The 17892-nt window shown below is 45.9% G+C and overlaps 1 protein-coding gene across 1 annotated transcript in view; it reads right to left on the reverse strand.

Moving 5' to 3' along the window:
- LOC145398654 (cytochrome P450 2L1-like) overlaps positions 1–17892 on the reverse strand; it is a 112574-nt gene that overhangs the window by 44314 nt on the left and 50368 nt on the right. Inside the window, exons 8-9 of the mRNA XM_080271460.1 lie at positions 13364–13481; positions 9415–9559 (exon numbers count right to left, since the gene is read on the reverse strand). Coding sequence (XP_080127586.1) covers positions 9415–9559; positions 13364–13481 — 263 coding nt within the window. The remainder of the gene's footprint in view (positions 1–9414; positions 9560–13363; positions 13482–17892) is intronic.

The raw sequence follows: 17892 nt of genomic DNA on the forward strand, positions 1-17892 counted from the left end.
GATTAACTTTTGGGACCGATCCGGATCGTATTACAGATTCTGGATCCGGAATACATATCTTGTGAAACCCTAATCAGTGATGAGAAATTCTAACCCATTATGAATGGAAAGATGCGCTCTACTGAGTTTTCCTCTTGTTGAAGTAGTAAGTTAATCGTATGTTGCCATACAACTTCAAAAAGTCTCTCTTAAGATTAAAAAAAAAAAAAAAAAGGATGGAAATAATAAGACTACAATAAAAAAAAAAGTCCTCTGGGTTATGGAGTTCTTTCACTTCCAGCACGTTTTTTCCTGATTCTGCAAGACAATTTCATTTAAAATAGGAGCAATTTTTCCATCAGCAGGGGTTACATATAGTGTCCTGTAACCTAATAAACACCCTCTGAGAGTTTAGCAACAGCGTCAGGTGATAACAGCAATGAATCAGAAACATGTCATATGAATGACAGTTAAATATGAAGCCGAGGTCAATAACAAAGAACTAGGAAGCGCTCAGAGAGCGCATGCCTCCGTCAATGCCATTAAACAGGATCCGGATCCGGATCTGGATTCGACCGAAAATTTAATCAGTTCTTTCGTGGTCCATGGCTCACTTTTCCAAAAAAAATCATTGAAAGTCATTGAGAACTTTTGGATATACAGTGCGGAATACAGCGGATCCGGACACGCCCTCCAAATTTGATAATTTCTTCCTTGGCCCATGGCCCACCCTTCCACAAAATTTCATCAATCTCCAGTTAAAACTTTTTGAGTAATACCGGATCCGGGTCTGTGGATATAGGATCCGGATCGGTATTCAGATCCGCCTCCAAATTTAATAAATTTTTTCTCGGTCCATGACCCACCTTTCCACAAAATTTCATTGAAATTCATTTGAAACTTTTGGAGATACTGTGCGGGATACTCCGGATCCGGATTCGGAACCGGCCCGAAATTTATTAATTTCTTCCTTGGCCCATCCTTCCACAAAATTTCATCAATATCTGTTCTTAAGTTTTTGAGTAAGCCTGCTGACAAACAGACAGACAAACAAACAAACCAGGGCAGTATATATATATATATATATATATATATATATATATATATATATTCTCTCTCTCTCTCTCTCTCTCTCTCTCTCTCTTTCTCTCATGCAAACATGAGAAGGTTTACAGTTTTATATTCTCTCTCTTTCTCTCTCTCCCTCTCTCTCTGTCTCTCCCTCTCTCTGTCTCTGTCTGTCTGTCTGTCTGTCTGTCTCTGTCTCTGTCTCTGTCTGTCTGTCTGTCTCTCTCTCTCTCTCTCTCTCTCTCTCTCTCTCTCTCTCTCTCTCTCTCTCTCGGTGAGCAATGTTGTGGTCTGTCCAAAGATCTCTCCTTGCCCTGCAGAGCTATATGGTCCACTGGTCATTGTAGTGACCAAAACTAGTGTCCACTGCAACAGTCTCCCATGCAATGCATTTCCCTTGGTGGTCTCGCAGGCATCAAACTTGATCTCCAGGCAACAACAGCACAGGCGACCCTGGCTGGAGTGCCCTTCTTGCCCACAGGAGCACAGCGAGTGAGTCCGCGGCCATACCGGGAAAGTCAGACAAGGGTGAGCATCAAAATCAGTTCACCAGCACCTGGTCCATCCAGTTCACCGGCACCAGGTCCAGCTAGCTCACCAGCACCGGCTCCAGTCTCCTCAGCAGCAGCAGCTCCAGCTCCTCTGGCAATGTCTTGCCAGGGCCACAGGCATCTATCATCACTACAGCAGCTCACTGCGCTCTCAGCAGCACTAGGCCACGCACATAGTACTTCCCTTTCTCACAATAAAGCCTTGTAACATACAGTATGCTGTTCCGCTACAATAATATACAAACTAGACCGAGCAGCACCGAGTTTGATGTTGTCCTGTGTGGCAGTGGGACACTCGTCCCGCTACATTGGTGACTCCCAGAGCTATCCCACACAATGGACAACACCAAGCAGCCCCATCCCTGGCCCAGTGGCCTCAGCCATGGCCCAGCAGCTCCAGCCTCCCCCAACAGCCCCAGCCCTGACCCAGCAGGTCCAGTTCTGAACCAGCAACCCAGCCCTGGCCTAGCATCAGCTTCCTTGGTCCAGCAGGCTCAACCCTGGCCCAACAACCCGAGCCATGGTCCAACAGCCTCAGCCCTGACCCAGTGGCCCCAGCCCTGGCCCAGCAGCTAGAGCCCTGGCCCAGTAGTTCCAGCCCTGGCCCAGCAGCTCCAGCCCTGCCCCAACAGCCCCAGCCATGGCCAAACAGCCCCAGCCATAGCCCAACAGCCCGAGCCATGGCCCAACAGCCCCAGCCATGGCCCAACAGCCCTAGCCATGGTCCAGCAGCCCCAGCCCTGGCCCTAGTAGCCTGGGCCCCAGCACCTCCTACCAGAGCAGGTTAGGTCCCAGCAGCTCCTGCTGCAGCAGCGTTGGCCTCAGAAATCCTGACCCCAGCAGCCCAGGTCCTAGCAGCCATGGCCCCAGCAGCCCCGACCCCGCAGCCCCAGACGCTGGGGCCCCAGACTCAGCAGCCCAAACCCCTGTGCACACACATCATGCCCACTTGACGTGTGGGTTCCATCGTCTGCCTCACCAGATAACCCTACCCATGGCGACATTATCACCTCTGTTCTTCCTCCAAAGTTTTCTTCTCCCGTTCCTGCCGTGGATGCTACCGGCGGATACACTACCCGTAGTGGCCACAGCTTACGCATCCCAGGGTGCTATGTCTCACACACTGGAGCCAGCCATCTTCCCACAGTACCCAGGGTGGAAGGGGAGTATTGTAGTGACCGCCACCAGCGTCCACTACAACAGTCTCCTCTGCATCCACTTCCCTTGGCGGTCCCGGAGACAACATAAGTGCGCACCGGGCAACAATGGCACAAGGGTTTCCTGGCTAGTGTGCCCTTTTTGCCCACAGGAGCAGAGCGGGTGAGTCCGCGGCCATGCCGGGAAAGTCAGACAAGGGTGAGCATCAACATCAGTTCACCAGCACCTGGTCCATCCAGTTCACTGGCACCAGGTTCAGTTAGCTCACCAGCACCGGTTCCAGTCTCCTCAGCAGCAGCAGCTCCAGCTCCTCTGACAAGACCACCGGCATCTATCATCACTACAGCAACTCACTGCGCTCTCAGTGGCACTAGGCTACACACATAGTACTTCCTTATCTCACAACAAAGCCTTTTAACATACAGTATGCTGTACCGCTTCAATAACATACAAACTAGACCCAACAACACCGAGTTTGATATTGTCCTGTGTGGCAGTGGGACACTCGTCCAGCTACACCTAGCTCGGGGGATTCTTTCTCTCTCTCTCTCTCTCTTTCTCTTACACACACACTCTAGTCTTCACCCACAGCTATACAGACCTCACCTACACCCTCATTCGACACTCATATCCATTCAGGACGAGGAGGATGGGAGAAACAGCATATCATCATCATCATCATCATCATCATCATCCCGGTCTCTGTTTCCCTCCCAAGGGTAGGGAAAATTATAAACAAACTAAGCAGATGGATCTCTCGGATGATCGCAAGTAATTTCCTGATATTTCTTTTACATTTCAAAAATTCTAGACAATTCTCTCTTTTTCCACCTTACACTCCAAGTCTCACGTACACCTTTCAGCCACATTTCTTGCACTTCTATCCATCGTATACTTACAGTAATACTTAAAAACACTCCTTACCCATGTACACCCGAGCCCCACCGACCCTTCATCCACCTGCACTGAAACCAACCTGCACAGACACTTACACCTACATCCACCTCTACATTCAGCAAGACCATCACATCCCAACCCATATTACACTTACATCCACCTACACCTACATAGACCTAAACCTACACCCTCACCCAGTTACACTCAAACCCACTTACACCTACGTATTCAGAGGTGCGTGATAAATTTAGAAGATGAGGGAGCTGGATGTGAAGTATTGTGGCGAGGGCATCTCCACAGAATACCTTTATATGAAACTTGAATGAAGCAGCATACATGGTCGCAGTCATTGGGTTCTGAACGCATTTTGCAAACTGGGAGCTATGTATGGCCTTGTCATACACTTTTTAATGATGATGATGATGATGATGATGATGATTATGTATACTAATAAAGCAGTTTTGTGTGTGTGTGTGTGTGTGTGTGTGTGTGTGTGTGTGTGTTGGAGGTGGGGGAAGCTAGTTGCCGGGTGTAGTGGGTGGGGTGGGCAGGGTGGATGGACAGGGCTGGTGAGTGGGAAGAGAAACTGGGTGAACAAGGCGTGTGGGTGGGTAGAGTCGATGGACGAGGTGGGTCGTGGTTGTGTGAGTGGGAGGATGGATGGATGGCTGGGCTGAGGCAGAGTGGGTAGACTTGGCAAAGTGAATGGAATGGGTGAATTGAGTGGACAATGTGGATGAGCTGAGTGAGCAGAGTAGAGTGGGAGGTGGGTGAGCAAGGTGACTGGATGGGTGGGGAGGTGGGTTTGTGGGGCCGTGTGGGTAATGTGGGTTTGGTGCGTGGATGTGGGAAAATAAGTCCATTGGAGGATAGGTTCTCGGAGTAAACAGTTCCATGATTGGAAGAGGTCCATGTGGAAAAAATTTCCTCGGAGGAATATGTGCTTTCGGGAATTCAGTCCAAGTAGAAACACTCTGTTGGTCCAGTAGGTAATAAAGATTCATGAGGAAAACAAATCCTTGAAAGAAAAATCCGCCCATGTGAGGATCCTTGAGGGAAAATAGGTTCATGGGAGAAAACAGGCCCATATGAAAAAGTAAGTCCATAGGGGTAAAAAGAAGGTCCATTAAAGAAATAAATCCATCGATAAATAGGTATTGTGGGGGAAACAGGTCCATGGAGGGAAATAGGTCATATGAGAAAATAGGTTCAAGAAGAAAACAGGTCCAGTGGAGAAAATGGATCCATTGGAAAAAAAAAAATGGGTCCATGGGGTGAAAATAGTTCCATGGGGGGAAATGGGTGGGTGAGGAGAAACTCTTAGGGGATTTAGCTGGGGGCAGGCTTATGTGTTGGCTATTCTTTTTTTATTTTTTTTTAATTACAGGTCACTGGCATCATATTCATACTTAACCTCATGTCCAGGCGTCTCTACTCTGAGTGCCAAGCCAAATGATGTCCTGTGTACAAGGAAACCATTTACTTTGTGGGGGTAACCGTATAACCAATGACGCCTAGTGCATTACTGGGTTAACACACTCCAACTGGGTAGAGTTTGCAAGAGTTCCACCTGAGGGGAATTTATTTTTTTAATGCAAGGAAGAAGGAACCAATGGCCAGAAGCCCGGAAACCGTTCCTTTCAAGAAAAAACAAAAACAATACAAAAGAGAGCCAAATTCAAGAGCTGTTCGTTTCGAGATGCTTGGATACACTGTGGTTGAAAGACTGGAAATCATAGGAAGTAGAAAATACAGACAGAAGGAGACAGTTCCAGAGCTGACCTGTTGCATAAATGAAAGACTGGGAGTAACGGTTAACTCTTGCATTAGAGAGTTGGACAGAAAAGGGATGAGAATTTGTTGCTAGTTGGGTGCTACGCGCCCATCATAGAGGTGGAGGGATGCATGCAGACATTTCAGAGGAGCAGTGGCCATTGAAGTTGTGACAGAAAAGAGATAAAGATGCAACAGTGTGGCGAAGAGACAGAGGTTGAAGGGAGCCAGTAAGAGGAGGAGAGTTAATGAGATGAACAGCCTTTGACTCCACCCTACTGAGAAGGGCTGTATGTGGGAGCCTCCCCACAAATGAGAGCTGTACTCCACACAGGGGCGAATAAAACCTATGTATAAAGTCAACAACTGTGCAGGGGTAAAGAAGGTATAGAGTCAGCTTAGCACACCTACTCTCTTGGAAGAAGATTTGGCAAGAGATGTAGTATGATCTTTCCAAGATAAGTCCTGTGTGAATGAAATCTCAAGCATATTCAAGGATGATGCAGGATTGAGCTGGATATTATTAAACATTAGTGGATACTCCTGTGGCAGATTTTGTTGGGTTGACAGGTGAAAGAACTGGAGTCTTTGATGCATTAAAAACAACCAGAATATTTTTACCCCAGTCAGAGATACGAGCCAAGTCAGACATTAGGTGTGCCGTAGCCTAATTCCTTGTTTGTTGAAGTAACTGCTGAGATGGACGTTGTGGGAACTGAATGGAAAGGTGAAGGATGGAATCATCAGCGTACGAGTGGATAGAGTTAGATGTACAGCTTAGAAGGTCATTGATGAATAAAAGGAAAAGAGTTGGCGATAGGGCAGAGCCCTGAAGAACACCACTGTTGATAGATCCAGAAGAACAATGGACATCTACAACAGCAGTTATAGAACGACCAGAAAGGAAGCTATACAGTAGATGAAGGCTCAGATAGAGGGATAGAAAGTGTAAGAGGGCAGTTTGGAAATTAAAGATTTATGCCAGACTCGATTGAAAGCCTTTGAGACGTCAACTGCAATGGCAAAGCTTTTGCCAAAGTCCCAAAAGGAAGATGACCAGAAGTCTGCAAGGTAGGTGAGAAGATCACCAATGGAACGTCCCTGACTGAACCCATGTACTGACGGTCAGAAAGAAGCTTTTGATAGGAAAGATGCTTTAAAATTCATATGTAAAGAATTGACTCAAAAATTTTTGAGATACAGGATGTTAATGCAATTGGACGATAGTTAGAGGGTTGGGAATGGTCACTCTTTTTTGGGACTAGCTGAATGAGGGCAAACTTCCAGCAAGGAGGAAAGGTACAAGTTGATAGACAAAGGCGAAAGAGTTTACCTAGGCAGGGTGAAAGCACAGAAGCACAGTTCTTAAGAACAGTGGGAGGGACTCCATCAGGCCCATATGCCTTGTTAGTATTGAGGCCAGTTAGGGCAGAAAATACATCAGCTGAAGAAATTTTCATGTCAGCGATGAGGAAGTCAGAGGGGGGAAGTGATGGAGGAACAGCACCGGAATCGTCTAAGGTGGAACTGGAGGGGAAAGTCTGAGCAAAGAAATCTGCTTTATGAGTAGAGGAAATAGCTACAGAGCCATCAGAGTAGAAAAGAGAAAGGAAGGATGATGAGGTAAAGTTGTTAGAAAGGGTTTTGGCAAGGTGCCAGAAGGAGTGGGAAGAATTCGAGTTGGAGAGTTGAGAGCACTTAGTACGGATGAATTTTTTTTTATAGCAGAAAGAAGAATAGACTTAGCACAATTCCGGGCAGAAATATAAAAAAATGTGATTCAGGGGCGGGTTAGCTCTGGTACCTTTTATAGGCCCTCTCCTTGTGGACAGCATTAGAACAAGTGTGATTAAACCAAGGCTTTCTTGCATGAGACAAAGGATATGAGAAAGGAATGTATGCTTCAATGCCCGAGAAAATAACCTCTGTATTGCGCAACACACACTGAGATGGCTCCCGGCCATGGAAGCAATAATCATTCCAGGGAAAATCAAAGAAGTGCTGCCTAAGTGCTTCTCAATCCGCAACTCGAAGTGCCACAATCGACGTTTCCTTGGAGGGTCCACAGGCTGTAATAGAGCGATAGGATAGGTTAAGGTAATAAAGATGTGATCGGAGGAGCCCAAAGGAAAGGAAAGATTAACAGTGTAAGCCGTAGATTCGTTGTAAGGAAGAGGTCAAGTATGTTGGAGTTCTCTCCAAGGCAGTCAGGGATATGGATAGGGTGCTGTACAAGCTGCTCTAGGTCATTAAAGATAGAAAAGATGTAGGCTTGTTCACCAGGTGGATCAGTGAAAGGAGAGGAGAGCCAAAGGTGGCAGTGAACATTGAAGTCTCCTAGAATGGAGATTTGGGAGAAAGGAGAAATGAATAGAATATGTTCCATCGTAGAAGTAAGATAGTCAGAGAATTTTTCATAGTAGATTTAGGGGATAATTAAACAGCACAGATATATTGAGTCAGAGAATGACAGGAAAGCTGAAGCCAGAGAGTAGAGAATTCAGAAGAAGCAAGTTCAGGAACACGAGAGCAAGATAGGTCGTTGCATACATGTACACAACAGCCACCTTTGGCTTTGAAATGAGTATAGAGAAAGTAGGAGGATACAGAAAAGGGTTTGCCATCAGTTGCCTCAGACAGCTGAGTCTCAGTTAGGAAGAGAAGGTGAGGTCTAGAGGAGGCAAGATGGTGCTCAACAAAGAGAAAGTTAGGGGAAAGACCACGAATGTTGCAGGAAATGAAGAAGTGAGTCACACAGTGGTTCCAGGCAGCTAGTTGAGTCGTCACCAGGAGAGGGGCGGATAGTGGGGGCATTTATGGTCCCCCCCGGGGACTCCTAGGCTTAGTTTTCAGTCGCCATTTTTCTTTTCCAGTTTTGAAAAGGAAGTATAGTGTGTACTGTGCATGTAGTTTGGTGTTGACAGAGGAACTTGTACTGGAGAGCATGCTGGTCTACTCTCTGTGTTACTGAAACACTGAACAAGTTCAGCAATGGGGGATGGTCAGGAAGTAGTCCCGAGGGCTGATGAAACGGGAGCTCCAGCTCTCCCTGTCAGCAGCTTTCCATTCTACCTTGGGAGTACTGCCCTGCTCGACTGGTGCTACAGCCTACTCCTCGCATAATGCCACTCAGGTACAAAAGGGGCTGATCACCATTGCCTTAAATGTCGGGAGTGAGTAGCCTAGCTCCGGGTCCCTACGCTCCTGTTTATTTGGAGGAAAATGGGGTGACTGATGATGATGATGAGGAAGATGACGATGATGATGATACTTTCAACATATCCATTACTGCCATCATCATCATCATCATCATCATCATCATCATCACCATCATCATCATCGTCATCATCCTCGCTTCAGAGTTTTATTTGATTTACATATGTTTTATTATAACGAAACTGTTACTGTAGTAAGGATTTTTATCACATCTCTGCTTTACGTAGTTTAAGATTTATATCCATAATAATGCATTATTTGCAAAATATTACTCCTTTTTATTAAGCTATTACGAGAACCTAAAATAATGAGAGCTCCTCTTTCAATTAAATGAATATCTTACAAATATCTCTGCTCAGTTCATTACTATTAATTCATTCACTTGCATGTTGTGCTTTATTAATAATTGTCACTTAAAAGTCAATTAATTATAATCTACCTAATATGAGAGATGTTTTACCAGAGACGTAAAAGTGTATCAGCTGTAACTGACTGATACTGAAAGACAAACTTAGAGAGACATCCACAGATCCATAATAAGTTGGTCCGAAATGTGTGGGAAGATCAAAACCTAATAAACAATGCGGAACTTAATGCTGACTTAGAACAGCGACTGGATAAATATGTATTTTTATTCTTTTTCCCAGAGTAGGTAGCAATCGCGGTTTATTTCGTCCCCTATTTTTATGAATCCCCAGATTGTGACTTAGGATATGAATGCTTTGTTGAAAACACCAAATTACATGTAAGTGTATCTGTCCATTTCACTCACCGACACCGAATGGCAGAAATCCTTCCTTCTTTGAGTCCAACTTTCCGTTGTGGTCAAGCCAGCGGTCTGGCATGAACTTGTGGGGTTGGTGCCAGTATCGGGGGCTGTGATGGACCGAGGTGTTGGAGCTGCTGATTAGGGTGCCCTAAGATAAAAAAAAAAAAATGCATAACTCCTTAGTCCAAGGACTTTGTTTGTGTGTGTGTGTGTGTGTGTGTGTTACTTCCACATGATTTTACCTGCACTTCGAGGGACTAGTAATGAAAGGATCAGAAACAGTCTCCATTAACCCTTTTGCTACGCTAAGTTTTCCATAAGCTTTCTTAAGTTAGATGGTGGCAACGAGAGTAAAATTAAATCAAAGACTCAAAATTCCCTAGGGAAGCCAGGATGATTTCCACAAAGCTATGGTATACTAGCATACTTCTGCACAAATTCCCATGATCATTAAAGAACATGCAAGAACATAGGAGCTCCAAAGGTGTATGTTTGTGTGGTTTGACCTTTGGCTTCATAAATACATTAAAAGGTCTACAAAAAAGTCTGGATGGATTTGGGCAAGAAATAGTTGTACCAAGTTTGATGCGAAACTGCGAAGAAATAAAGGAAGGGCACCAAAGTGAAATATATTGGAAATGAGGGTGAAGAGACCAAATGATGTACTCGGGCTGAATGGGTTAACACTTTCAGCATGTGAAACATCATCCTTATAGTCGGCAGGCCAACCCCAGGAAATATGCCTAAAAAAAACTTTTGATGGCATTTTTTGTTCAGAGCTGGCAACCGTACTAGCATCACTGTGGTCCAGGCATTTAGAATCACCCGGTTGCCAAAATGGCATTTGATCTTTAAGGTCAAATTTGGAGGTCAAAAGGTCAAATAAAGTCAAATTTTGTTTCCCTTCTTATCTTGTACTTTCAAATAATGTTAGGTTTGGCATGAAATATTGAGGAAATAATGAGATACAAGGGTTTTAAAATCCATAATAGTTGGTAAATGTGAAGAAATCTTTCAATATAAATATCAATCTATCTCGCAGACATGAAAGGACTTGCAAAGACCGCACCAGAGGAACACGAAGAATTCCTGACATGAAATTTCTTTGTGAAACGACATGCAGGCAGATTTAACCAAGTTTCAGTCGACCAAGCCTCCGAATGGGTAAACATGGTGTGCAAGCTATCCAACGGAATAATTGGCATTAAGCAGAACGACGGCAAGAGACCGGTTTTGCACAACCTGGTCCGAGAGGTCCCAGGTATCGGAGGACACTTTGCATCTCTTTGGCCTTCGCAATGACGATTCAGGAAAATTTCTCAACCCGGAAAGATAGCCTTCCATCCAAAATGAAACAGGACTGGGATGCTGTATCCAAGCTTGAGGCCCAGTTTTGGCGATTCAAGGTGTTCACAACATCCGATAAAGAAGACATCCACCGCTGTGACAAGACTGAGATCACTAACTACCAACGACATTGCCACAGAAGAGGTAACTGCAGACCTCCTCACTGCCAAAGACAGAGGGGAGGATGGCGCGTTACAGAATGTAAAGGAGAGATTAGTGGAGAAGACTGTGCCTTTCTTCGATCGCCAGAAACACCAGAAGTCAAAGACGTTTGCAACGCTGTACAAAACACCTGTGCAAGATCGAAAGCAGAGGGTCACCAAGACATTCAAAGTGGACTGGCAATTGATACAGAGACTGTTCAATACGTCACAAGCTGGGCGAGTAGTCTATCTTCACAAAGTATTGGAGCATGAACTGTCAGTTGTACCATCCAGTTTGGCAAACACAGATAAAACGATGAACAGTACCCAGTGGTCTGCAATGCTTCCCTTGCTAACCACTGATCTTGGTGCAGAGAAAGTCAAAGGAACACCGGATACAACAGGAAAACCATGCATCATAATCGATGGCCATGCACTAATTCAGTCCCTAGTGAAGCCACCAAAGTGCAAGACCTTCGGTGACTATGCCAAAAACTTCGATAAGACTGTGGCGAAGCAGTTACGTGGCATGGTTTCCAGGACTGAAGTTGTGTTTGACCAGTACAGACCTTTATCTATCAAGTCAGCTACGAGGACCAGAAGAGTTGGGCAGGTGAAGCGACCAACCTGAAAGGAGGTCGACGCTTCAGATGAAAACAAGGAAGAGCTTGCCATGTTCCTAAGTGGCAGACTTGTCAAGCACAATGACAGACAAGGAGATAGTTGTTAGTGGCAGCAAACCAGATGAATATTCGACAACACAGGGAGTCATCCCAACACTACAGGCAAACCACGAGGAGGCGGACACAAGGATCGTCCTCCATGCCCTTCAAGCCATTGTTGCTGGATTTGAAAGCATAATCGCCAAGTGTCGTGACACAGACGTCCTCCCCAGGGACGAACCATGCCAGGTGTGGATGACGAGCGGCACCTTCAAGGAGCAGGAATGCTTTCCAGTGCGTGTCATCACCGAGAACCTCCTCGAGTAGTAGTGAATGTGCTTGGGTTCCACGCAATAACTGGCTGCGATATTGTCCCGTCCTTTGCTGGGCATGGGAAGCAATCGTGTTTGAGTGCGCATTTGCAACATCCAGAGCTGTTGCAAGGTGTTGGTAAGGATGATCTGTTATGCAAAGTTAAAGAGTTCGTATGTATGTTGTACAAGGCACTGTGCTCTACTTCAGGTGTTGATAGGGCCAGACATGACTTGCTCCAGAAAGATAAAAAGGCGATTGAAATGCTGCCACCAACGAGTGACACACTGAAGTTACATCTCTCACGTACCAGCCACCAGGTCAAAGTGTGGCCGCAGGCAAACAAACCTGACGTCGTTATCCCAAGCCCTCAGGAGACAGGAGGTTGACAGGTAATGAACAAACGGTTAGAAGTGGTGTGGTTACGGAAGCCATTTGTTCCAAGCAGCTGTTTGCAGATGGTTACTTGTGGATGCAAAACCAAGTGCCGGACACAAGCCTGCGTTTGTCATCGGATGGGGCAACCATATTTACATGCATGCGGTTGTGATGCAGACTGATGCCTTAACAACGCAGGCAGTGGACATGGTCTGGATAAATCTTAAGGATTTCAACAGCAACATTAATTGCCAAAGGTAATGGGACACAGTGAAAATGATATTCAACCATCGTAGTGCCTTCTTGATGAAGAATCTGATTTATTTTCAGGAAGAGATGACGTTAAAGGAATGGATCTTTACTCTGTGTGTAATCCGATCCATAAAAGAGTAATGAGCATTTTGAATCCTAATTTCCTTCACAATTACCTATTATTTTGCAATTTACAACCCTTGTATCTCATTAATTCCTCAGTGTTTCTTGCCAAACCTTACATTATTTGGAAGTACACGACAGAAGAGGGAAAACACAAAATTTGACCTTATTTGACTTTTTGACTTCTAAATTTGACCTTAAAGGTCAAATGTCATATTGGCAACCGGGTGATTCTAGAACTTCATACCATAGTGATACTTTCTAGCATGGATGCCAGCTTTGAACAAAAATACCATCAAAAGTTTTTTTGGGGGTCTTGGCCTGCCGACTATTATAGTATTATCACGATAAACATATTGTCTCCACAGATTCTATTAGCTTGTGAGAAATGTACGTATCTTATTACTGGTACCATAAAAGCGATCGTTAAGCAATAAAGGACACCTCTTCTAGCAAATGGCTAAATGTCTTCTTAAATCTAAAGATCATATTCTCTTTAGCATAGACGACTTTCTGTCACTGCTTCCTCATCAGTGTATTTTGCATATTGCAGCCACATATTTTTTTTGAGCTGTTTAATACATTCTGATAATGACATGGCTTGAGCAAAATGATACAAAGAAAACAGAATACAGTATTTACCGGACCGGCCATATGTAAAAATAATGTGAAGTGCTGAGGAGTGTACTTAAGTGACCAGAGTACCACCTCCTTATTGCCCAACTTGTTACTGACCTTGGGAATAATGTAGCCGGCCAGGGTGGTGTCCTCTGTCCCTTGGTGCTGGATACCGTAGGTACTCAGTGACGACACTCTTAAAGTCTCATGAATCACTGCCTCCATGTATGGCATCCTGGGGGAGGATAAATAAGTTTAACATGTGGGTTTAATTCTTCCGTCTGATCAATTTACAACACTGTAATCAAGACATAAAGACAGTAATACTGTACTCCAAATTACCTCCATTGAAGTGTAGGGACCCGAGGCTAAACGACCGTAGTCTGATGAATTTAAGAGCAGATGACTAGTCTACATCTCTTGGTGGCAACATGACAAAAACTTCTAGTAACCTTATGGTTATAAAAACTTTGCAGGGCCGTCGCTACAAATAATGTAATCTAACCACCAGACACAAGTCAACCACACTTGCGTGTTTCTGACCTGGGCCTATCCTGTAGTGTGACCTGAGTTCCCGGGGCAGGGCCTTATCTATCTCAGCTTGCATCCTGCGCTGCATGTGTGGGTTGGTGGCCATGTAGTAGATCATCCAGATTAACGTGTCTTTGGTCGCCTCACTCCCCGCAACGAACAAGTCGAAGATCAGGAGGCCCAGGTCTCTTTCTGGTGAGGATAATGCAAGGGTCAGGAAGTGCCATTTTATTGTCATTAAACGTTTCACTCAAATGACGTACATTTCAGTCATATTCTTATTGTCTTCAAACGATTCTCAACAACTAAGGAAGGATAGATGGTAGGAAAGGCTAAATTAAGTCTATGTCTAATGCCTCCAGGTCCTGACTCTCCCCTAAGCTAAATACACAAGTTGGAAGATAGCATGGAAAAAAAAAGTATGTCACCGGCCTGAAGATGTTAAAATATCATTAGAAAATTGTCAACTTAACTTACTCTCTCCGACAAGGAGAGTATGTTTTAACCCTTGTTTGTTTGTTTGTTTGTTAGTTTGTCTGTTAGCAGGATTACTCAAATTAAACTAAAAGAAAGATTTGTACGAAATTTGGTGGGTAGACAGCCCATGTCCCAGGAAAAAATCGATTAACTTTGGGGACCGATCCGGATCGTATTACAGATTCTGGATCCGGAATACATATCTTGTGAAACCCTAATCAGTGATGAGAAATTCTAACCCATTATGAATGGAAAGATGCGCTCTACTGAGTTTTCCTCTTGTTGAAGTAGTAAGTTAATCGTATGTTGCCATACAACTTCAAAAAGTCTCTCTTAAGATTAAAAAAAAAAAAAAAAGGATGGAAATAATAAGACTACAATAAAAAAAAAAGTCCTCTGGGTTATGGAGTTCTTTCACTTCCAGCACGTTTTTTCCTGATTCTGCAAGACAATTTCATTTAAAATAGGAGCAATTTTTCCATCAGCAGGGGTTACATATAGTGTCCTGTAACCTAATAAACACCCTCTGAGAGTTTAGCAACAGCGTCAGGTGATAACAGCAATGAATCAGAAACATGTCATATGAATGACAGTTAAATATGAAGCCGAGGTCAATAACAAAGAACTAGGAAGCGCTCAGAGAGCGCATGCCTCCGTCAATGCCATTAAACAGGATCCGGATCCGGATCTGGATTCGACCGAAAATTTAATCAGTTCTTTCGTGGTCCATGGCTCACTTTTCCAAAAAAAATCATTGAAAGTCATTGAGAACTTTTGGATATACAGTGCGGAATACAGCGGATCCGGACACGCCCTCCAAATTTGATAATTTCTTCCTTGGCCCATGGCCCACCCTTCCACAAAATTTCATCAATCTCCAGTTAAAACTTTTTGAGTAATACCGGATCCGGGTCTGTGGATATAGGATCCGGATCGGTATTCAGATCCGCCTCCAAATTTAATAAATTTTTTCTCGGTCCATGACCCACCTTTCCACAAAATTTCATTGAAATTCATTTGAAACTTTTGGAGATACTGTGCGGGATACTCCGGATCCGGATTCGGAACCGGCCCGAAATTTATTAATTTCTTCCTTGGCCCATCCTTCCACAAAATTTCATCAATATCTGTTCTTAAGTTTTTGAGTAAGCCTGCTGACAAACAGACAGACAAACAAACAAACCAGGGCAGTATATATATATATATATATATATATATATATATATATTCTCTCTCTCTCTCTCTCTCTCTCTCTCTCTTTCTCTCATGCAAACATGAGAAGGTTTACAGTTTTATATTCTCTCTCTTTCTCTCTCTCCCTCTCTCTCTGTCTCTCCCTCTCTCTGTCTCTGTCTGTCTGTCTGTCTGTCTGTCTCTGTCTCTGTCTCTGTCTGTCTGTCTGTCTCTCTCTCTCTCTCTCTCTCTCTCTCTCTCTCTCTCTCTCGGTGAGCAATGTTGTGGTCTGTCCAAAGATCTCTCCTTGCCCTGCAGAGCTATATGGTCCACTGGTCATTGTAGTGACCAAAACTAGTGTCCACTGCAACAGTCTCCCATGCAATGCATTTCCCTTGGTGGTCTCGCAGGCATCAAACTTGATCTCCAGGCAACAACAGCACAGGCGACCCTGGCTGGAGTGCCCTTCTTGCCCACAGGAGCACAGCGAGTGAGTCCGCGGCCATACCGGGAAAGTCAGACAAGGGTGAGCATCAAAATCAGTTCACCAGCACCTGGTCCATCCAGTTCACCGGCACCAGGTCCAGCTAGCTCACCAGCACCGGCTCCAGTCTCCTCAGCAGCAGCAGCTCCAGCTCCTCTGGCAATGTCTTGCCAGGGCCACAGGCATCTATCATCACTACAGCAGCTCACTGCGCTCTCAGCAGCACTAGGCCACGCACATAGTACTTCCCTTTCTCACAATAAAGCCTTGTAACATACAGTATGCTGTTCCGCTACAATAATATACAAACTAGACCGAGCAGCACCGAGTTTGATGTTGTCCTGTGTGGCAGTGGGACACTCGTCCCGCTACATTGGTGACTCCCAGAGCTATCCCACACAATGGACAACACCAAGCAGCCCCATCCCTGGCCCAGTGGCCTCAGCCATGGCCCAGCAGCTCCAGCCTCCCCCAACAGCCCCAGCCCTGACCCAGCAGGTCCAGTTCTGAACCAGCAACCCAGCCCTGGCCTAGCATCAGCTTCCTTGGTCCAGCAGGCTCAACCCTGGCCCAACAACCCGAGCCATGGTCCAACAGCCTCAGCCCTGACCCAGTGGCCCCAGCCCTGGCCCAGCAGCTAGAGCCCTGGCCCAGTAGTTCCAGCCCTGGCCCAGCAGCTCCAGCCCTGCCCCAACAGCCCCAGCCATGGCCAAACAGCCCCAGCCATAGCCCAACAGCCCGAGCCATGGCCCAACAGCCCCAGCCATGGCCCAACAGCCCTAGCCATGGTCCAGCAGCCCCAGCCCTGGCCCTAGTAGCCTGGGCCCCAGCACCTCCTACCAGAGCAGGTTAGGTCCCAGCAGCTCCTGCTGCAGCAGCGTTGGCCTCAGAAATCCTGACCCCAGCAGCCCAGGTCCTAGCAGCCATGGCCCCAGCAGCCCCGACCCCCGCAGCCCCAGACGCTGGGGCCCCAGACTCAGCAGCCCAAACCCCTGTGCACACACATCATGCCCACTTGACGTGTGGGTTCCATCGTCTGCCTCACCAGATAACCCTACCCATGGCGACATTATCACCTCTGTTCTTCCTCCAAAGTTTTCTTCTCCCGTTCCTGCCGTGGATGCTACCGGCGGATACACTACCCGTAGTGGCCACAGCTTACGCATCCCAGGGTGCTATGTCTCACACACTGGAGCCAGCCATCTTCCCACAGTACCCAGGGTGGAAGGGGAGTATTGTAGTGACCGCCACCAGCGTCCACTACAACAGTCTCCTCTGCATCCACTTCCCTTGGCGGTCCCGGAGACAACATAAGTGCGCACCGGGCAACAATGGCACAAGGGTTTCCTGGCTAGTGTGCCCTTTTTGCCCACAGGAGCAGAGCGGGTGAGTCCGCGGCCATGCCGGGAAAGTCAGACAAGGGTGAGCATCAACATCAGTTCACCAGCACCTGGTCCATCCAGTTCACTGGCACCAGGTTCAGTTAGCTCACCAGCACCGGTTCCAGTCTCCTCAGCAGCAGCAGCTCCAGCTCCTCTGACAAGACCACCGGCATCTATCATCACTACAGCAACTCACTGCGCTCTCAGTGGCACTAGGCTACACACATAGTACTTCCTTATCTCACAACAAAGCCTTTTAACATACAGTATGCTGTACCGCTTCAATAACATACAAACTAGACCCAACAACACCGAGTTTGATATTGTCCTGTGTGGCAGTGGGACACTCGTCCAGCTACACCTAGCTCGGGGGATTCTTTCTCTCTCTCTCTCTCTCTTTCTCTTACACACACACTCTAGTCTTCACCCACAGCTATACAGACCTCACCTACACCCTCATTCGACACTCATATCCATTCAGGACGAGGAGGATGGGAGAAACAGCATATCATCATCATCATCATCATCATCATCATCATCATCCCGGTCTCTGTTTCCCTCCCAAGGGTAGGGAAAATTATAAACAAACTAAGCAGATG

This window comes from Coenobita brevimanus, chromosome 46 (assembly GCF_032717465.1).
Source record: "Coenobita brevimanus isolate Jiangsu-jjx chromosome 46, ASM3271746v2, whole genome shotgun sequence".
Taxonomy (NCBI): Eukaryota; Metazoa; Arthropoda; class Malacostraca; order Decapoda; family Coenobitidae; genus Coenobita; species Coenobita brevimanus.